The sequence below is a fragment of the Mobula hypostoma genome (genome assembly GCF_963921235.1).
Source record: "Mobula hypostoma chromosome Y unlocalized genomic scaffold, sMobHyp1.1 SUPER_Y_unloc_3, whole genome shotgun sequence".
Lineage (NCBI taxonomy): Eukaryota > Metazoa > Chordata > Chondrichthyes > Myliobatiformes > Myliobatidae > Mobula > Mobula hypostoma.
In genome coordinates, this window is record NW_026948173.1 from 89,422 (window position 1) to 112,970 (window position 23,549).

At 41.4% G+C, this 23,549-nt stretch overlaps 1 protein-coding gene across 1 annotated transcript in view; it reads left to right on the plus strand.

Annotated features, from left to right (window-relative positions):
• The window catches only part of LOC134341434 (puromycin-sensitive aminopeptidase-like), a gene marked incomplete at its 5' end in the record, with an annotated part of 301,555 nt that overhangs the window by 82,364 nt on the left and 195,642 nt on the right, over positions 1 to 23,549 (plus strand). The window contains 4 exons of the mRNA XM_063039287.1: positions 5,926 to 6,126; positions 9,162 to 9,258; positions 11,138 to 11,171; positions 12,983 to 13,097. Of these exons, the coding sequence (XP_062895357.1) occupies positions 5,926 to 6,126; positions 9,162 to 9,258; positions 11,138 to 11,171; positions 12,983 to 13,097 (447 nt within the window). The remainder of the gene's footprint in view (positions 1 to 5,925; positions 6,127 to 9,161; positions 9,259 to 11,137; positions 11,172 to 12,982; positions 13,098 to 23,549) is intronic.

A 23,549-nucleotide genomic window follows, 5' to 3' on the forward strand; every position in this document is an offset into this window, starting at 1 on the left:
TGGGGCACGGCGTCTTCGGCACAGGGACGAGGCAGGATGTCTTCCACAGTACAGGAACCCTCCGGAGCCTCAGGCTCAGGTTAAATACATGGCGAAGTACTCCACATAGCTGAGGGGCACAGGCTTTGAGCACCCTGGTACTGACACCATCCGATCCTGCAGCCTTGCTTGGGGTGAGATGTTTCAGCTGTCTTCTCACCTGTTCAGCTGTGAAGCCCACTGTGGTGGTTTCGTGTGGGGAAGGGGTATAGTCATGAGGGCAGGGTGGGGGACTGTGAGGAGGGGTAGGAGGGGAGAGTGGAATATGTGTTGGTTGGGGGCTGACAACAGATGGCTCATGTGTGGGATGGGCAGGGGCCACAATGTCAAATCTGTTAAAGAACAGGTTAAGTTCATTGGCCCTGTCCACACTGCCTTCAGCTCCTCTGTTGCTAGTTTGCTGGAACCCAGTGATGGTCCTCATCCCCCTCCAGACCTCTCTCATGTTGTTCTGCTGGAGTTTCCACTCAAGCTTCCTCCTGTACCTGTCTTTAGCCTCCCTGATCTTGGCTTTCAGGTCACTCTGTATTGTCCTCAGCTCCTCCCTATTTCCATCTCTAAACGCCCTCTTTTTAGCGTTCAGGATGTCCTTAATGTCCTTTATTACCCATGGCTTGTTATTTGAGTAACAAAGGACAGTTCTTGTCGGAACATTGCAGTCCACACAGAAGTTGATGTAACCAGTGATGCATTCTGTGAGCCCATCAATACCATCTCCATGTGACTCACAGAGTGCCTGCCAGTCTGTCACCTCAAAATAACCCTGGAGCGCCTCATAAGCCTCCTCCAACCATTTTCTCACTGTCCTCGAGGCTGCAGGTTTACTCTTCACCAGAGGCACGTAGCAGGGTTTTAGATGCACCAGGTTGTGATCTGACCTTCCCAGTGGGGGGAGGGGAGAGGAGCTGTATGCATCCTTAACGTTAGCGTACATCAAATCCAGAGCCCTCTCCCCTCTGGTTGTACAGCTGACATACTGCGTGAAGTTGGGCAGTGTTCTAGTCATGGTAACCTGGTTGAAGTCACCCGAGATGGTAATGAAGGCACTCGGGTGCTGGGTTTATAGTCTGGCTATGACGGTGTAAATGATGTTACACACCAAAATCGGGTTGGCAGAGGGAGGGATGTACACAACAACCACAATTGCATGCGAGATTTCCCTTGGCAAATAATATGGCCGGAGTCCAACAGGAAAAAGTTCAATATCTGGGCTACAGACATGTTCCTTGATCGTAATATGCCCAGGATGCACCATCTGTTGTTTACCAGAACCGCCTGACCCCCTCCTTTACGCTTACCGCTCTCAGTGCGATTCCGGTCAGCTCGAACGGTCTGGAAGCCCTCTATGGAAACGCTTTGATCGGGTATGTCCTTGTGCAGCCACGTCTCAGTGAAGCACATGACACTGCTCTCCCGAAATGTTCCCTGACCCCTGACAAGCGCCGTCAGTTCGTCCATTTTATTCCCCAGTGATCTCACATTTCCCATGATGAGAGAGGGGAGACACGGCTTATAACTTCTCTTCTCCATAAGCCTCTGTTGTCTCGACCTGGTCCTCTTCCCTCGCCTTTTTGATCCCCCTCTGCATCCTCTGTGTTTTCCTCCAGATTTCAGCCGGTATGTCCACTGCTCTGTTCACTAAACCGGCAGGCATGAGTGCAATCAATTGGTCCCTGGAATACACAATGCGGCCATCCTGCTGCCACGCTAACGAGACGTGTCCGAATGTAACTAATTCCAGCGCTAAAAAAAACAAGTAAAACTCTCTCCATCAGCATGTTAGAGAGGGTGCAGCTTTAACGTGTTACCGTGAGAAAAAAAATACAACAAATAACTAAGTTAAAAAGTTTAAAAGTAAGAAACTACGGACCAACTGTAACCGGCTGCATGCACGACCGGCGCATGTGCACAGTTATCTATCAGCCTGTGTCATAAATATAAATCAAGACTTGGCCTCCACGGACACTTGTGGCGAAGAGTTCCACAGATTTACCACTCTCTGGCAAAATAAATCCCCCCTTATCTCTATTCTCAAAGGGTGCCTCTCAATTCTGCGCTATGTCCTCTGGTCTTAGGCTTCCCCTCCATAGGGTACATCCTCTGCATATCCACTCTATCAAGGCCTTTCACCATTTGATAGATATCAATTAGGTTGCTCCTCATTCTTCTGTATTCAGGGAATACAGGCCCAGAGCCATCAAACGCTCTTCACATGATAAACCATTCAATCCTGGAATCATGTTCGTGAACTTCCTTTGAACCCTCTCCAGTGACAGTACATCTTTTCTAAGATAAAGGGCCCAAACCTGTGCACAGTATTCCAAGTGAGGCCTTACTGGTGCTTTATAAAGTCTCAACATTATATCCTTGCTTTTATATTCTAGCCTCCTTGAAATGAATGTTAAAATTTCATTTGCCTTCCTCAACGCACTAACCTGCAAAGTAACCTTAGGGGAATCCTGCATAAGGAATCCCAGGTCCCTTTGCACCTCAGTTCTTTGAATTTTCTTTCCATTCAGAAACTAGTCACCCCTTTCATTTCTTGTAGCAAAGTGCAAGACCATACACTTCCTGATACTATTCCATCTGCCATTTCATTGTCCAATCTCCTCATCTGTGTAGGTCCTTCAGTAGACTGTATACTTCCTCAAAACTACCTGCTCCTCCACCCATCTTCATATCATTTGCAAACTTTACAACAAAGCCTTCAATTCCATCATACAAATCATTGACATATAATGATATGTCATATAAAGAATCGGTCCCAACACAGACCCCTGTGCAACAACACTAGTCACTAGCAGTCCCCAGAAAAGGCTCCCTTTATTCTCACTCTTTACCTCCTGCCAATCAGCCACTGCTTTATCCGCACTAGAATCTTTCCTGTAATACTGTGGGCTCGTAGCTTGTTAAGCAGCCTCATAGGTGGCACTTTGTCAAAGGCCTTTTGAAAATCCATGTACACAACATCAGCCAATTCTTTTTTGTCTAGCCTGCTTGCTATTTCTTCAAAGAATTCCAACAGATTTTCATTTGGGGAAAACATGCTGATATCAGCCTATTTAGTCATGTACCTCCAAGTACCTGACACTTCATTCTTAATCAACTTGAACATCTTCCAACCTTTGAGGTCAAACTAACTGGCATATAATTTCCTTTCTTCTGCCTGTCTCCCTTCTTGATGAATGGAGTGACATTTATCACCTTTCAGTCTTCCGGAACAATTGCAGAATCTAATGATTCTGGTCACCCCGTGTCCTGAGCTGTGTATATTTCAACATAGGAAAGACGGAAAATAGTACTGAAAATGGGGTAGCTGATTTACAGAGACAATGTGTAGTGAGGAGAGACTGTTAATAGGGCAAAATTGCAGTCAACAGTATGAGTTGCAGTGTAAAAGGTGGACAAAATCAAAAAGGTGCATACAGGATTGAAGGTGTTTTATCTGAATGCACGCAGTACATGGAGTAAAGACAATGAACTTGCAGCACAGTTGCAGATTGGCAGGTATGATGTTTCAGGCATCACTGGATCACAGCACAACCTGTTCCTGTCTTTTATCCTTAGACGATGACCCGATGGAAGTACCTTGCTGTCTAAACTTCCAATGGTCAAAGCTCTATTTCAGAGGATAAATCCTCTGAAATGATAACACTAAGGACTTTAGAGTTGCTGACCCTCTCCACTTCTGATCCCCTGATCAGGACTGGCTCATAGACCTTTGGTTTCCTCCTCATCGTCAACAATCATCTTCTTGCTCTTGCTGATATTGGGTAACAAGTTGTTGCTGTGGCACCATTCAGACAGATTTTCAGTCTCCCTCCTACATACTGATTTGTCACTATCTGATTCATTATGCTAAATACTTGAAGGTATAGAAATCTTGTGAACTTTAGTAAGCTGTGCAATTGGTTATGCAAGTGGGATGCTTATGTGGGTAACATGGTAGCAGAGTGCTTTTACATAATACTTTTACATAATACTTTTACAGTGCTATTGATTACAGTTAATGTTTAGTTCTCAGCACTGTCAGTAGGAGTTTATAGAGCTACAACATTACCCCATGGCTTTTGAACTCAATCCCCCAGCCATACATGATATATCTTCATAGTCCTATCAACTTAAACAGCAACTTTTTGGGACCTATGGACTCCACACTGCCATTAACCCAGGCTTTTAGTTTCATATCTGACCTTCGTGAATCGTGTGGGCAACATGGCCAAGTGGTTAAGGCATCGGACTAGCGACCTGAAGGTCGTGAGTTCGAGCCCCAGCCGAGGCAGTGTGTGTTGTGTCCTTGAGCAAGGCACTTAATCACACATTGCTCTGCGACGACACTGGTGCTAAGCTGTATCGGCACTAGTGCCCTTCCCTTGGACAACATTGGTGTCGTGGAGAGGGGAGACGCAGCATAGGCAACTGCTGGTCTTCCATACAGCTTTGCCCAGACCTGCACCCTGGAGAGTGTAGACTTTCCAGGTGCAGATCCATGGTCTCACAAGACTTAACTGATGCCTTTTAATGTTAGGTGAATCATCTCACATTTTTCTGGTTTGAACTCCATTTGACACTTCTCAGTCCAGCTCTGTATGCTGTCAATGTCCTGCTACAATCTACACCAACCCTCCAACTTTAATGTCATCTGCAAATTTACTAATCTTTCATTTTCTCATCTGTCATTTATAAAAATCACCAAGAGCAGGGGACCAGAACAGAAACCTTTTGAACACCACTGGTGTTTACTGGTTTTCAAGTTCAATTTCACGTTTGTCATATTCAACCATACACATGAATATAGCCAAATAAATCAGCATTCCTCCAGCGGCCAAGGTGTTAAACAGATTACCAGCTGTCATACACAGCACAAAGCAAATATAGTTACAATAACATATAGTCAACTGAAATAAGTAATGTACCCTGAGTGTCATAGCCTGTAAATTGATGGTAGTGCATAGGATATTGTCTTGATCCCACTTTTCTGCAAAAACAAGCACATAGCAGTCCCTCATGACATGCCAGTGCAACTACATTATCAGTACAATCCAGCTTGTCTTCCACCAAGCAAACACCAGAGGGCAGGACTAATGGGAGGGGCTAATCTGCTCTTCCCCCAGCCTTCATGCTTGCTAATAGACCAGTGATCTTACTTTGTTGTAATGTCCTATAGGGCCCTGCCATCACAATTTTGTTCAGCAGTGCAGAATAAATTTGCTGTGGTTGTAGCTGTCATGGCGTTATATGGCCCTAGATCATGCTGACTGAAACATGAATTTGTTAAGACTTCAGTTCATGTTTCATCTTGCTAAGCATACACTTGAGGAATTTAAAATAAGTTTCATAAATAATTTTCTAAATTAAAATCATTGGAGAATGCACAGAAAGTTATGGCAGAATGCATTAGGTCAGTTAGCATCAATTGAGAGGCACTTCATCGGGAGTAGGGGTCCTAATATTTACAGATGTAGTGCGTAATTTCCTCATTCTGATATCTGTACTGACATGATGATGGAAGAGATACCTAAGCAGTGGACAGAACATGTAAACACCACAGATCAGGAAGAAACACAAGACCATGAAACATAGGAGCAGAATTAGACTTTGAGCCCATTGAGTCTGCCCTGTCATTCCTTCATGGCAAATGTATTATCTGTCTTAATCTCATTGTCCCATAACCTTTAATGTCAGTTGACATGGTATCTGGAGCTGTTCGGCAACACTACTAAACTATAATCAAATATATCAACAAACAAAATGCCAACTGTTTTCTTTTTTCCATAGATGGTGCCAAGCCTGCTGAATTCCTCCAGGATTTTCAAGTGAAACATCTTGTTGTATTGTGACTCCTTTCTGAAGCTTGTAACCTGATCTTTCTTTTGAATGTTACAGAATGTGATTGAACGTAATCCCTATCCTGATGATGAAGACCTGGTTGAAGTCAAGTTTGCCAGATCTCCAATGATGTCCACATACTTGGTGGCATTTGTGGTTGGTGAATATGACTTTGTAGAAACCAAGTCATCAGATGGCGTTCTGGTTCGTGTCTACACACCCATTGGAAAAGCGGATCAAGGAAAATTTGCTCTTGAGGTTGTTTTTGTTTTTGTATACTTCAGTATGCCTCCCCTTAAATGGAGAGGCTGGCGCAATAGATCTTTCCTTGAACTCAAGTTGTCATAAATGCTGCCCAGTTCCTTGAATGAAGCTCAATAGAAAAATGGAGGGTTATGTAATAGAGAAGGGTTAGATTGAAAAGATCATCATAACACTGTAGGCTGAAAGATCTGTACTGTTATATACTTTGATCTATTTTATAGGTAGCCTTGGGATAAAAAGATAGAGGTCTCGTGCTTCTGAATTTTAATTTTTTTTTTAACCATTCCATTGGTTCTTCAGTGGTATATGTCACTCTGTAATCCAGCTGTCAAAGTTTAAATTGCAGATTATAATTTCCCAACAACAAGAGACAAAACAAATAACCAAATACATAATGCAGGGTGGAGATTCAGAAAGACAAAGCATTTAGTTGTAGTCACCACTATAATGACTAGTACAGAGAATTAGGAATAGGTGATCATTTGTACTGTACTAGCGTGAAAGCTTCAGAGGAGGCGTCAGTAAAGGCCAAAAGTAGGGAAAAGAGTGGGATATCTCTAAAACCCCAAAAATGGAGAGATTTTTCTTATTAAAAGGAATTAAACATTATAAAATAGATCAAAGTATATAACAATACAGATCTTTCAGCCTACAGTGTTATGATGATCTTTTCAATCTAACCCTTCTCTATTACATAACCCTCCATTTTTCTATCATCTGTGCACCTATCTAAGATCTTCTTAAATGTTTTTAATGCCATGGTTACCAAGGGGTACATGTACATGTATTAGTCTACAGCATAAAAAAGGTAGGGAACCCCTGTCCTAATGGATTTCCCTTTAGCACTACCTTCATGGGGCATTTTGCACACTCATCTCTCTGTAAGAAGAGAAAACTTGACTATGACATCCTTACTATGTTTTCCTCTGATCACCTTAATGCTGTACTTCTTAAGCATTTCCAGGGACTGGCTGTCCACTCTGTCTAGGGTTCTTACTATTTCTATCAAGTCACTTCTTATTCTCCTTCACTTAAAAGAGAAAATCCTGAAATCACTCGACCTAGCCTCATAAAAAAATGCTCTCCACATCTGAACAGTATCCAATAAATATGCTGTGCAATCTCTAAAGCTTCCAAAGTTGACGGGCATATGTGAAAATAGGATCAGGATACCGTGAAAGAAATCTTAAAGATAGACCATGTAGACAGTCAATCAACACAGTACAGATCAGAATAGTAATCCATGTGTAGAGTCAAATGAGATCTTAAGTAAATGGAAACATAAGAAAACCTACAGCCCACAAAGTTGTGCCGAACATGTCCCTACCTTAGAAATTACTAGGGTTACTCATAGCCCTCTATTTTTCTAAGCTCCATGTACCTATCCAAAAGTCTCTTAAAAGGCCCTATCGTATCTGCCTCCACCATGGTTGCTTGCAGCCCTTTCTATGCACTCACCACTCTCTGCGTAAAAAACTTATCCCTGACATCTCCTCCGTACCTACTCCCAAGCCACATAAACCAGTGCCCTCTTGTGGCAGCCATTTCAGCCCTGGGAAAAAGCCTCTGACTATACACACGATCAATGCCTCTCATCTTATTTATATTCTTCATTAGGTCACCTCTCATCCTCCATCGCTCTAGGGAGAAAAGGCTGCGTTCACTCTGCCTGTTTTTATAAGACATTCTCCCCAATCCAGGCAACATCCTTGTAAATCTCCTCTGCACCCTTTCTATAGTTTCCACATCTGTAGTGAGGTGACCAGAACTGAGCACAGTACTCCAAGTGTGGTCTGACCAGGGTCCTATATAGCTGCAACATTACCTCTTGGCTCCTAAATTCAATTCCACAATTGATGAAGGCCAATACACTGTATGCCTTCTTAACCACAGAGTCAACCTGCGTAGCTGCTTTGAGTGTCCTGTGGACTTGGACCCTAAGATCCCTCTGATACTCCACACTGCCAAAAGTCTTACCATTAATATTGTATTCTGCCATCATGTTTGACCTACCAAGTTTTAAAATCCAGCCCCCATGGACCACTTATGCTGATAGCAAATTCCACACTCTCATGGCCGCTGAGTGAAGTTTCCCCTCATGTTCCCCTTAGACTTTTCACATTTCATCCTTAACCCATGACCACTAGTTGTAGTCTCACCCAACCTCAGCAGAAAAAGCCTGCTTGCATTTACTCTATCTATATCCCTCATAATTATGATTTATGAAGGCCACTGTGCCAAAAGTTTTCTTCACAACCCTACCTACCTGTGTTGCCACTTTCAATGGATTATGGACGTGTACTCCCAGAATTCTTTGTTCTACCGCACTCCTCAGTGCCCTAGGTTCACTGTGTAAGATCCACCCTGGTTGGTCCTATCAAAATGCAAAATTTCACATCCGTCTGTATTAAATTCCATCTCCCATTTTTCAGCCATTTTGCTCTGGCAGCAATGATAGCCTTCCTTGCTGTCTACTATGCCCCACCAGTCTTGAGTTATACACATATTTACTGATTCAGTTTACCACATTATCATCCAGATTGTTGATACAGGTGACAACCAAATATGGACCCAGTACTGATTCCTGTGGCATTCCATTAGTCACAAGCCTCCAGTCACAGAGTCAAACATCCATAAAATCAACGTCTAATCTAATTTACTACGTCATCTTGAATGCCGAGCATTCTTAAATAATGTTAGGAAATAGGGACATATGGACATTATTTCCCTGTCTACCCTTTAGAAACATAGAATGCCGTTTTATTAATTATTGTAGTTAATTTTTACAGAGGATAATTCCCCTCATAGCTTGAGTACTGTCTAATCCCGATTCTGTTTTTTTTAACCATAGATTAGGGAATCCCAACCTGGGGTCCATGGACTCTTCAGTTAATGATAGAGGTCCATAGCATAAAAAAAGTTGGGAATCCCTGCAATCAAAAAACATTAAAGCAGTTTATTTTTCTGTGTTTTTGGAATTATGCTACTTTATAGTGATTCGTTTTGATTTTTTTTTATGTTTCTGCTAGGTTGCTGCCAGGACACTACCTTTTTATAAAGAATACTTCAATGTTCCATATCCTCTACCAAAAATTGATTTGATAGCAATTGCTGACTTTGCAGCAGGTTGGTATCATGAATTACTTCTTTCAGAATTTAAGTAAGAGCCACAAAAGCCATTGCCTCATAATCATTCTATTGAGTGCTAATAGAACAGAGAGTCAGAAACATAGAGCTGCTGAAGTCTAGTAGTTAAGATCAAACAGCGGAAAAAGACTCAAGAAAGATGGTAGGGCAACAGATTCAACTCTTAAGAAACATTCCATTCAAATTTGTAGAGTTAAATAATCAGATACCCTTGATTCAAATAATGCAATAGCAAGAGAAGCTTTCAGAATCATGCAGAGAACTGTAAGCATTAGAAGGCACACTGAACTTTTATGAATAAATACTGTGACCACTAGGAAATATACTAAACAGTTAGAAGTATATGGGTAGTTTTATAAAATACAACTGCTTACTGTCCATTATGCGGCTGGTATTTAGGGCAGCAATGAAAGTCCTCCATCTCTAGTTGTGTTCAAGGCTTCCTTTATCATGCCAGAAGCGTCCTTTTTGTTTTCTCTACTGTCAGTCAAGCAAGTCCTGGGTAGGGATTCAGGAATACCCTCGTACACATGGTGTTCCATACCAATTGCTCTTTCTGTAACAATTTTGTTTTACCAGTCAGCGTTATTAGTCCTGAGCTGAATCCCTGAACCTGGAAGACGTGGACCTTTCCTTATTTCTTTGACCTGTTTGGCATTGGTAACTCTACCTTAAAGCCGTGATTCCAAGCATCATAGCTCTCCGGGTCATTGAGGCAATATCCACCTGATAATTTGAGTTCTATGACTTTCAAATAATTTTAACAGCAAATTTGCAAAAATCAAAAATGTTTAATAACTGTTGCACATGTTTAAAATTCCCACATTACTGTTTTGATATTTGCCTCTACTTGTTATCTCTTCTCCTTCCCTTAGCACCACGCAGATTGGTAACTTTCAATTATGCCAGTAGCTGTTGTCTACTGATAATTAACCGATGTTAAAGTTGACGATTTTTTATATACGCATCACTGGCACCAGCCTACCCATCTTGAAAGACATATATACAGAAAAGTGCTGATAAAAGAGCAATAGTATCATAAACGATCCTACCCACTGCCTATGCACTGTTTGTCCCACATTTATAAGGAAAGAGGCTATGCAGCATTGACACCAGGACCATTAGACCCAACGACAGTTACTTCCACCAAGCTGTCAGGCTGATACACATTTCCACCCATTAGCCTACGCACCTGTCCAGCCTCCACATCCACATCAGTCATACATCTCCACAGTTCCTTAGCTCCCTTCATCCTCACCTCAGTGGACGGCCACTTCAGACTTTAACTCCACACCTCATACCTACATTGATACAAATGTCCTAGAAGAGTTTCTTTTGCCAAGGGTCACTTTGTCACTTTTATCTTTTCCTGTCAGAGTCACCTTATGTTGAGACACTTGAGCACCTAATATGTACAATCTATGTGTCTATATAATGTAATCTTTTGCATATATGTCCTCTCTCTAAAGCAATTACTTATAGGAATGTTCATTTATTGATTTTTTTTATGCTGCATTGGATCTGGAGTAACAATCATTTTGTTCTTCTTCAAACTGGTGTTGTGAAGAATGACAATAAACAACCTTGACTGTTGAGATTCCTACCTACTCCCTCCCAGAATCAATGTGCCATGCTTCCCAAAATGGAAAAAATATAGCCTTGACTGACTGCCTCTGTGATAGCTTTGGAAGCATATTTGCATTAGTCATTTAATGGAAATCTATTCTCATATTATAAGAAAAAGAAGCATACCAGTCCTGCTGTAAAATTTATAGTGACTTGGCTGATGTACTTGTTGCTCGAGTGTTTAAATGAGTAAACATGGAGAACATTAATGAGTGCCTGTTTTTGTTTACAGGTGCCATGGAAAATTGGGGCCTTATAACATACAGGTATTTTTGAAAATCTAAGTAAATTATGTCCAAAGTACATACATGTCATCATATACAATTCATTTTCTTGAGGGAATCAACAGTAAGTCCAAGAAACAGAGTAGAATTGATGAAAGACCACACCGAACACGAAGGACAACAAATTATAAAAAAACAAAAGAAGAAAGGAAAAATTGTAATAAATAAGTAATAAATATCAAGAACCTGAGACGCAGAGTCCTTGAAAGTGAGCCCATAGATTGTGGGAACAGTTCAGTGATGGGGCAAATGTAATTATCCCTTCTGGTTCAAGAGCCTGATGGTTGAGGAGTAATAACTGTTCCTGTTCTGAAACTGGTGGTTCAGAAGCCTCTGTAAGTCCTGCCCAATGGCAGTCGTGAAAAGAGAGCATGACCTCGGTGGTAGGAGTCCTTGATGATGGATTCTACTTTCCTATGACAGTGCTCAATGGTGGGGTGGGCTTTACTCCTGGTGGGTTAGGCTCACACCTTTTTGTAGGATTTTCTTTTCAAAGGCATTGGTGTTTCCATATCAGGTTATTATTTATTTATCTATCTAGCTATCTGCCAATTTATCTATCTACCTACCTATTTATCTATCAATTAATCTATCTATCGAGTGCTGTCAGTTTTTCTGAATTATTTGATCTGTGACTCAGTGCCTGCTTCAATGCAAAATTCGCCATCAAAATTAAAAGGAGAAAATCTATGCTAAGAGTTAAGAAGAGTCTCCTTTCCCAAAGAGATATTCATCTCTGATCCAATTGACTTAGTGACACCAAATCACTTTTCTTGGGGAATGAGCATTCTGGGATCTGTAATTAATTGATCCAATCTGTGACTGAGATTGGCCAACATTTGGGTTCTGAAATCCTATGAGCATTGGCCTTCCCAGAGACACACAACCAACTCAAACCTGTTCTACAAAAATAGAATAATGAACACCCTTGTTGAGACAGGATGCATCTATTGAGAAAAAAAGTGACATTCACATATATGCAGACATTCTGAAGATGCTAGAAATCTTGAGGAACACACACAACGTGCTATTGGAACTCATCAGGTTAGCCTGTAAAGATCTCGAGACCAAACCCTTCATTAGGACTTGGAAAGAAAGGGGTAAAAGCCAGAATAAGAAGTTAGGGTTGGAGAAGAAGAGGTAAAAGTTGGCGGGTGATGTGAAGCCAGGTAAAGAGGAAGGTGAGTAAGGGTGGGACTGGGATAAAGTAAGAATCTGGAAGGTGTTCTTTGGATAACAAATGTTCAGTGTGAATTGTGTATTATAGTGTTCACCAGCTCCTTATTGTATAGAAGACAATAAATTAGAGAAGCCTATAATATGGCCTTGGTACTATACTGTAGTATTGGATCAATGTTAGACTAAAGTGACGTTATACAATACCAGCTCCAGAATAACATTGACTGTTCAAAGAATACTGTGCTAAAAAACTGTTTACCAGAATACTCTGCACGCCTTATCCAGATTAGCGTTACCCATATAATCTTTTGTAGTCTATGTAGATTAAAATTCTGTCTGAGAAAGGTATGATTCTAAAAATATTGTTACATTATTTCTTCTTTTAGACTCCTTCCAAAGTTGCTGTTATGCGATTCAGGTCCACAGAAAAATGTATTACTTTTAAAAGCCCCCTGAAATAGTGCAGCAGAATTTTAATTGGGTAGAACACTGAGCAATAAATACTAACAAAAGTTTTGACCCACAGATCCCACAAACAAGCAAGTAAAAATATCATACATCTTGGATGCAATTCTTATTTACTGAAATGTATAACTTACTGTCCTTTTCTCCAGAGAAACGGCTCTCTTGATTGATCCAAAGCATTCCTGCTCATCATCAAGGCAGTGGGTCGCTTTGGTAGTCGGCCACGAGCTTGCTCACCAGTGGTTTGGAAATCTTGTCACTATGGTAATATTCTAATCCTTAGAAAGTAAAGAGAGTTTATTTGTGGAAACTCAGCTTATTCTATTTTAAACAAGACAAGAGGCTTGTCTCCAGACAAAGGCTTGCTTTTATCTCAGAATTTCAGTGTACCAGTATTTAAAATCAAAGTCATGATGCAAATATAAAACATAGTGGGAATTGGAGAAGGTTGGATACATTAGATGCAGCTACTCCAAGGTTGGTTAAATAAGATATTGATTCTAGCAATATTTGTTTATTCAATGGCATTTGAATTATCTGCTTAAGATCTGACAAGATTTTAGCAAATCATGTCAGCATGCTTACTGTAGCTATGTAAGGCATAGACACTGTCCACCTTGATTGCACTTCACAGCCAATTAGCTGGTAGCAAACCTGAAAATCCCATTACAACACTTAATAATCAACCTTCTGAAAATGTGTGGGAAGAGCAAATAAAGAATGCTGTAGATTAACTTGTTGTATATACAATGTTGAAACTGAGCCGGGTTATAGCCTAATTAGACGACTCAAGCACCATCCTGATTGGTAGTGGTGAAACTGATCTTCGATTTACTCTCTATTTTACATAGAACATAGAATAGTACAGCACAGTACAGGCCCTTCGGCCCACATGGTTGTGCCGACCCTCAAACCCTGCCTCCCATATAATCCCCCACCTTAAATTCCTCCATATACCTGTGTAGTAGTCTCTTAAATGTCACTAGTGTATCTGCCTCCACCACAGACTCAGGCAGTGCATTCCACGCACCAACCACTCTCTGAGTAAAAAACCTTCCTCTAATATCCCCCTTGAACTTCCCACCCCTTACCTTAAAGCCATGTCCCCTTGTATTGAGCAGTGGTGCCCTGGGGAAGAGGCGCTGGCTATCCACTCTATCTATTCCTCTTAATATCTTGTATACCTCTATTATGTCTTCTCTTATCCTCCTCTCTAAAGAGTAAAGCCCTAACTCCCTTAATCTCAGATCATAATGCATACTCTCTAAACCAGGCAGCATCCTGGTGAATCTCCTCTGTACCCTTTCCAATGCTTCCACATCCTTCCTATAGTGAGAAGACTGGGACTGGACACAGTACTCCAAGTGTGGCCTAACCAGTGTTTTATAGAGCTGCACCATTACCTCGCAACTGTTAAACTCTATTCCTCAACTTATGAAAGCTACACCCCATAAGCTTTCTTAACTACCCTATCTACCTGTGAGGCAACTTTCAGGGATCATAGAAACATAGAAACATAGAAAATAGGTGCAGTAGTAGGCCATTCGGCCCTTCGAGCCTGCACCGCCATTCAGTACGATCATGGCTGATCATCGAATTCAGAACCCTGTACCTACCTTCTCTCTATACCCTCTGATCCCTTTAGCCACAAGGGCCATATCTAACTCCCCCTTAAATATAGCCAATGAACTGGCCTCAACTGTTTCCTGTGGCAGAGAATTCCACAGATTCACCACTCTCTGTGTGAAGAAGTTTTTCCTCATCTTGGTCCTAGAAGGCTTCCCCTTTATCCTCAATCTGTGACCCCTCGTTCTGGACTTCCCCAACATCGGGAACAATCTTCCTGCATCTAGCCTGTCCAATCCCTTTAGGATTTTATACGTTTCAATCAGATCCCCCCTCAATCTTCTAAATTCCAACTAGTATAAGCCAAGTTCATCCAGTCTTTCATCATATGAAAGTCCTGCCATCCCAGGAATCAATCTGGTGAACCTTCTTTTTACTTCCTGTACGGCAAGAATGTCTTTCCTCAGATTAGGGGACCAAAACTGCACACAATACTCCAGGTGTGGTCTCACCAAGGCCTTGTACAACTGCAGTAGTACCTCCCTGCTCCTGTACTCGAATCCTCTTGCTATGAATGCCAGCATACCATTCGCCTTTTTCACCGCTTGCTGTACCTGCATTCCCACTTTCAATGACTGGTATATAATGACACCCAGGTCTCGTTGCACCTTCCCTTTTCCTAATCTGCCACCATTCAGATAATAATCTCTTTTCCTGTTCTTGCCATCAAAGTGGATAACCTCACATTTATCCACATTAAATTGCATCTGCCATGAATTTGCCCAGTCACCTAAACTATCCAAGTCACCCTGCATCCTCTTAGCATCCTCCTCACAGCTAACAATGTCGCCCAGCTTCGTGTCATCTGCAAACTTAGAGATGCTGCATTTAAGTCCCTCGTCTAAGTCATTTATATATATTAAAAACAACTGGTGTCCCAGCACTGAGCCTTGTGGTACCCCACTAGTCACTGCTGCCATTCTGAAAAGGTCCCATTTATTCCCACTCTTTGCTTCCTGTCTGCTAACCAATTCTCTGTCCACATCAATACCTTACCCCCAATACCGTGTGCTTTAAGTTTGCACACTAATCTCCTGTGTGGGACCTTGTCAAAAGCCTTTTGAAAATCCAAATATACCACATCCACTGGTTCTCCTCAATCCACCCTACTAGTTACATCCTCAAAAAATTCTGAGATTCGTCAGACATGATTTTCCTTTCAAAAATCCATGCTGACTTTGTCCGATGATTTCACCGCTTTCCAAATGTGCTGTTATCACATCTTTGATAACTGACTCTAGCACTGTGGACATGCACCCCCAGATCCCTCTGCTCCTCCACACTACCAAGTATCCTGCCATTTACTTTGTACTCTGCCTTGGAGTTTGTCCTTCCAAAGTGTACCACCTCACACTTCTCCGGGTTGAACTCCATCTGCCACTTTTCAGCCCACTTCTGCAACCTATCAATCTCTCTCTGCAATCTTCGACAGTCCGCTACGCTATCTACAACACCACAAACCTTTGTGTTGTCTGCAAACTCACCAACCCAACCTTCTACCCTCACTTCCAGGTCGTTAATAAAAATCACGAAAAGTAGAGTTCCCAGAACCGATTCTTGCAGGACATCACTAGTCACAACCCTACAATCTGAATGTACTCCCTTCACCATGACCCTCTGCCTTCTGCAGGCAAGCCAATTCTGAATCCACCTGGCCAAACTTCCGCAGATCCTGTGCCTTCTGACTTTCTGAATAAGCCTACCATGTGGAACCTTGTCATTTGACTTACTAAAATCCATATAGATCACATCCACTGCACTACCCTCATCTATATGCCTGGTCACCTCCTCAAAGGACTCTATCAGGCTTGTTAGACAAAATCTGCCCTTCACAAAGCCATTCTGACTGTCCCTGATCAGACCATGATTCTCTAAATGCCCATAAACCCTATCTCTAAGAATCTTTTCCAACAGCTTTCCCACCAGAGACTTAAGGCTCACTGGTCTATAATTACCCGGATTATCCCTACTACCTTTTTTGAACAAGGGGACAACATTCACCTCCCTCTAATCCTCCGGTACCTTTCCCGTGGACAACGAGGGCATAAAGATCCTAGCCAGAGGCTCAGCAATCTCTTCCCTCGCCTCGTGGAGCAGCCTGGGGAATATTCCGTCAGGCCCCAGGGACTCATCCGTCCTAATGTATTTTAACAACTCCAACACCTCCTCTCCCTTAATATCAACATGCTCCAGTACTTCAACCTCACTCATATTGTCCTCACCACCATGAACTTCCCTCTCATTGGTGAATACCGAAGAGAAGTATTCATTGAGGACCTGGCTCCCTTCCACAGCTTCCAGGCACATCTTTCCACCTTTATCTCTAATTGGTCCTGCCTTCACTCTTGTCAACCTTTCGTTCTTCACATAATTGAAGAATGCCTTGGGGTTTTCCTTTACCCTACCCACCAAAGCCTTCTCACGCCCCCTTCTTTCTCTTCTCAGCCCATTCTTAAGCGCTTTTCTTGCTACCCTATATTCCTCAATAGACCTATCTGATCCATGCTTCCTAAATTTCATGTATGCTGCCTTCTTCCACCTGACTAGATTTTCCACCTCACTTATCACCCATGGTTCCTTCACCCTATCATTCTTTATCTTCCCCACTGGGACAAATTTTTCCCTAACATCCTGCAAGAGATCTGTAAACATCGACCACATGTCCATAGTACATTTCCCTGTAAAGACATTATCCCAGTTCACACCTGCTAGTTCTGGCCTTATAGCCTCATAATTTGCCCTTCCCCAATTAAAAAATTTTCTGTCCTTTCTGATTGTATGTTTTCCATGATAATGCTGAAGGCCAGTGAGCGGTGGTCACTGTCCCCCAGATGCTCACCCACTGAGAGATCTGCGACTGACCTGGTTTGTTACCTAATACTAGAACTAGTATAGCATTCCCCCTAGTCGGCCTGTCAACATACTGTGACAGGAATTCGTCCTGGGCATACTTAACAAACTCTGCTCTATCCAAACCCTTGGAACTAATCAGGTGCCAATCATTTAATCTAGCATTATCTTCAAAACGGAAAATATTTACATTTTTTCGAGAAGTCCTTTTTTAATCCATTGTAGAGGGATTGCTTAACTGTCACAGAATCCAGTCAACATGCTTGTGGCCAGGAACTCATTTTCACTAAAATTTCAATTCAAAATGCTCCTGATTTGTACTTTAAATTTTCTGTATATAAACGTTGCTTTACATTTTAATTAACATTTTTTTACTTCATATATTTTTTAACTGAATATTTATTCCAAATTCAAATTCAGTTCCATTTACTTATCTCATGTATATCAAAACATACTGTGAAATGCATTATTTGTTTTAACCACCAACACAACCTGAAAATCTGTTGAAAGTGTCAACACACATTCTGCATGCCTACAATGTTTAACGGGATGTAAGCAACAACAACAGTACAATAGCACAAAACAAGAACAGCAAAACAAACCTCTTTCTTCCATCCCACACGGACCGGCTGCATCTGAGCTTCCAGTAAACTTGCAGACATCAGGCCTCCAACTTCCTCACCAATTACAATTCAAGATGTCTGTGTAGGTTTAAGATGCAGCTGTAAAGTCTTTTCTGCAGGCTAACACTGGGCTGATGTCTCAACAAACGATGCCTAATGAACATCAGAAATAGTTCCTTGAGCCACGCAAGGCTGCCGTATTTCAGAAATACTACGTCTGATCTTGGATTTCAAATACAGTTTTCTAGCACTCTCCCCATGTCTTAATTACTTAATATTCAGAAAATTAATATTCAGAAAAGTACTTAATATTACTTAATTACTTAATATTCAGAAAAATGTCAGTTCCTTTTCAGAGTAGTTTATGATCAAATCCCCATAGCTCATTGGATTAGAGAATGGCAATGATTTCTCCTAATTTCTGACTAGCTTGTATTTATGTCAGGATGGAGATACAGGAGCATTAGGGATAGGACTGCCAGACCGAGCAGTTTTTTCCCTCAGGTTGTGAGACTAATGAATATCATGCCATCATCAATGTCTCGTCACTAGGACTGTGATCTATTGTATGTGCTGCATTTTGTATTATAGTTCATTAACTTATTTATGGTAATGTTTTGATTTACGTACTGTGTGTGATATATGGTTTGTGGATGCTGTGTTGTGAAGGAACACTGTTTCTTTTGGTTGTATAGACGTACAGTCAATTGACAACTAACTTGAACTTGTTGCTTAGTCTGATCTCCAGTTCTGGATTATAATCTCTGCATTTGACAGTGGACTCTAATTTGTTGAACATATTTCAGGAGGTAACTGGATTTCTATATATGAAGGGCATGAAAGTGTCATACCGTTTAACCTAATTTAACCCAGTTCTTGTATCAATGTATACTCATTGTCCACTTTATTAAGTACACCTGTACACCAATCAGCCAATCATGTGGCAGTAACTCAATGCAGAAAAGCATGCACACATGGTCAAGAGATTGAACTGTTGTTCACACCAATGGGAAGAAATGTGTCCTAAATGATTTTGATCGTGCAATGATTGTTGGTGCTTGATAGGGTGGATTGAGTATCTCAGAAACTGCTGATGTTTTGAGAATTTGATGCAAAACTATCTCTAGACTAAGGGGCCCAACCTTTTTTATGCCATGGACCAGTACCATTAAGTAGGTGTCATTGGGCCTCAAGTTGGAAACCCCTGCTAGAGTTTAGAGACGTGTGAAAAACAAAACAAAAATCCATTGAGTGCCATTGGAGAAGACAATTGCTTTTTGATGAGAGAGATTTAGAGGAGAATGGCTGGACTGGTTCAAACTGACAGGAAGATGACAGTAATTCAAATAACCGCACATTACGACAGTAGTGTGCAGAAATGCATAACACATCGAACTTTAAGAAGATAGGCTACAGCAGCAGAAGACAATCAGCATACACTCAGAAGCCACTCTTTATCAAGTACAGGAGGTACTGAATAAAGTAGCCACTGACAATGGCATGAAGTTGTATGGAGTGAATCCCAGAATGTTATATTGAAATTGGTTGATTGGAAGAGTAAGCTTGACGAGCCATATGTCCAATTCCTGTGGTTATATTTGGATTACTGGGCCTTCCATGATTATTTAATTCCCTTTTTTCCCCTCAATTACCTTTAAATTCTCCTCTCTCATTGACAGACATAAACCACAAAGAAATAGGATGTGTTGGCAGGAGAGAGCTGTTGAACCAAATTGGTCATCATCATCATCATCATTAATATATCCCATTTATATTATGTGGGCAATCATGGTCTTTCCATGATTGTGATTTTTCTTGGCAAATTTTCTACAGAAGTGGTTTGCCATTTTCTTCTTCTGGACAGTGTCTTTACAAGGCAAGTGCCTCCAGCCATTTCACTACGCTTCAGAGACTGTCTGGCGTTGGTGGTTGCATAGCCGGGACTTGTGATATGCACCAGCTGTTTTCATGGCTTCACATGACCCTGAGCGGGGGTGTTTAAGTAGGTGCTATAACTTGCCTAAGGGTGATCTAGAGGCTAACGGAGAGAAGGAGCACCTGACATTTCCTTCAGTAGAGATGTAGCTCCACCCTGCCACTAGTACACATGGTATAATCACAATCTCATTGATTGATGGAGCAAACAGCTGGGACATGTTAGCCCACTTCCATTCAATTCTTTCAATTTTTGGTGAATGTTTGCTGAATTCGAAAATGCTCCCTCAGCTTATACTTGAGGCTTTTTCAGACAACTTTTACGTGTTTTCTTTAGATGTAATAACTTACTAATTTCTCCTATAATCTATTATTTGACTTCTTTCATTCTTTGTGTTTACATGTTTGTAAAAGCAATGAATCTGTGGATATATTTAAAGCAACAGTTGATATGTTCTTGTTTAATCAGGGTATCAAAGGTGACAGGGAGAAAACAGGTTAGGTTTGAGAAAGACAATAAATCAGCCATGTTGGAATGGCAGTGCAGATTTGATGGGCCGAATGGCCTAGTCCTACTTATATGTCTGTGTTTTAAAGGAATGTGTTCATTTTTGCAATTTATATTTTTAATGCCAACCATTGCCCAATTTTTGCTTGGAGGTTAAACAAGCAGTTGATGTCTTAGTGCTCCCCTACAGTTGTGTAATTGTAATTCTATCTCAGTCTTCCTCACCTGACCTGGAACATCTAGTAATCAAATGCCATCCACTTTAGCTGTCGATGGACATTTCTGCTATCATTTCGGTAGCAAATTCCACTGCAGGCTGACACTGGAGGAGCTGAGCGCTGTAATCAGCTGGCACGGAACCATACATCATGATGCCTTCTCTATCATTGCAGGAGTTTTCAACCAGGCCAGCTTGAAGAAGTCTCTGAACAACTACCACCATCACTTTACCTGTCAGCACAATTGTCCATTGTTATACCACCATCAAGAATGATTATTGTGCCATTCCGTATCCACGCTTTGGGGAGTCTGATCACCTGGCTATACTTCTCCCAGTGTATAAACAGAAACTTAGAAACCACATCACCAGATGTGAAGACCAAGAAAGGAGGCAGAGGAGTGCTTACAGGACTGTTTTGGGGTGGTGAACTGGACAATATTCAAGGATTCATCTTCAAATCAGAATGAATATGCCATGATGTGTCCAACTTCATGAAGACCTGTGTGAATGAGTATGTGCCTTCAAGCACATACCAGACAGAAAGTCTGATGAGGGCTAGATCTGAAGCATTCATGACTGGTTTTAAAAACTATTTTAAGAATGGAAAATCTGTTCTAATTGAGATCAGACAAAATAAAATGCATGAGCTCATGAATGGCGGTGATATCAATCGCAGGTGAGTTCAACAGCTTCTACGCATTGAAAGGCCAAATAAATCTACATCTGTGCAAAACCCTGCAGGATCTGGTGTGTTCTCTCTCGATTTGCAGGCTGTTGTATCCATCTGCTTCAAGCAGACTTCAATGATAGTTGCCCAGTTGCACTTATTTTATAGTAAAGGAATGTGTAGAGAAGCTGGTGTTGAAGATTATCAGCTCCTGCCTGTAAGGTGACTTAGATTGCGCCAATTTGCTTACCAGAAGAGCATCAGATTTACAGCAGATGCCATCTCACTGGCTGTGCACTCAACCCTAGGACATCTGGACAGCAAAGAAACATACATCAGGATGCTCTTTATCGAGTACAGCTCAGCATTCAATACATCATCCCCTTAAAACTAATGAACAAGCGCCAAGAACTTGGCCTCAGTACCTCCTTGCGCAATTGGATATTGGATTTCCTCACTTGCAGACTCCAGTTGGTTCAGATTGCCAGCAATATTTCCACAATATTCATCAGCACAGGTACAACACAAGGCTGTGTGCTTAGCCCCTCGTTCTACTCACTTTACACCTATGACTGGGTGTACCTTATTCAAGTTTGCCGATGGCACCATTGTTGTGGGTCAAATGAAGGGTGGTGGTAAATCAGCATAAGGAAGGAGATTATAATTCTGGCTGAGTTATGTAGTAACAACTGCTCACTCAATGTCAGTAAAAGCAAGGAACTGATTGAGAATTTCAGGGTCCATGAACCAGCCCTCAGAGGTGGAGAGTGTTGGTTATTTTAAATTCCAGGGTGTCACTACCTCAGAGGACCTGTTCTGGACCAAGTACTTAAGTGCAATTGTGAAGAACGCATGGCAGTGCTTCTGCTTCTTTAAGGTTTTGCAGAGATTCGGCATGATATCAAAAACTTTGATAAACTTTTATAGATGTGTAGTGGAGAGTATTGACTGGCTACATCACAGCCTGGTAAGGAAACACCAATGCCTCAGAATGGAAAATCCTACAAAAAGTAGTGAATTCAGTTCAGTCCATCATAAGTAAAGCCCTCCCAATCATTGAGCTTATTTACAAGAAAACACCCATCATTATAGATCCCCACCACCCAGGACATGCTCTCTTTTCACTGCTGCCATCAGGAGGAAAGTACAGGAGCTTCAGGACTCACTCTACCAGTTCAAGAACAATTAGTATCCTTCATCAATCAGGCTCTTGGATAGAAGGGGATAACTACACTCACTTGCCCTATCATTGAAATGATTCTACAACCAATGATCCCATGTTAAAGACTCTTCATCTTGTTATCTCATGTTCTTGTTATTTATTACTATTTATTTATATTTGCATTTGCACAGTTTGTTGTCTTCTGAACTCTGATTAATATTTCATTTATCCTGTTATAGTTGCTAGTCTACAGATCTGCTGAGTATGCCCTCAAAAAAGGAATCTCAGGAGTAGAATATGCTGACATACATGTACTTTGATAATAAAATTTATTTTGAACTTTGACCCTATGATCTCTATCTCTCAGTGATTGACATCAGAATATCTGTCAAGATGGTGAATCTTTGCAAAATGTCAGGCCCTGATAGTGTACCTTGTAGGTCTCTGAAAACTTGTGCTGAATATCTGGTGGGAGTGTTGAAGGACATTTTCAGCCTCTCACTGCTACAGTCAGAGGTTTCCATTTGCCTCAAAAGGGCAGCAATTCGATCAACTGCAATTTGTCTTTGGCTACAGTGGGTGTACAGTGGATGCAGTCTCACTGGCTCAGCCTTGGATCTCTTGGACAAAATTAATACTTACGTCAGGCCTGCTGTTTATTGACAGCTTAATCAATACAACCATATCCTCAGCTATAATCAAAAAAACTTAAAAATCTGAGACTCTACCTCCCTCTGCAACTGGATCCTCGACTTCCTCACCAGAAGACCACAGTCTGTAGATTGGAAATAACATCCCCATCTCGCTGACAGTCAACACTGGTGCATTTCAAGGATGCAAGCTTAGTGTAATGCTCAACTCTCTACATCCATGACAGTTTGGCTAGCCACAGCTCAAAAGCTATCTATAAATTTGCACACAATTACTGTTGGCAGAATTTCAGATGGTGGCAAGAAGGCGTACAAGAACAAGATGGATCAATAGGATGAATAGTGTTGCAGCAATAACCTTCCACTTAACTTCAGTAACACCAAAGAATGGATGGTGGACTTCGGGAAGAGTAAGTCGAGGGAACACACATCAGTTCTGATCAAGGGTTCAGCAGTAGAAAGCATGAGCAGTTTC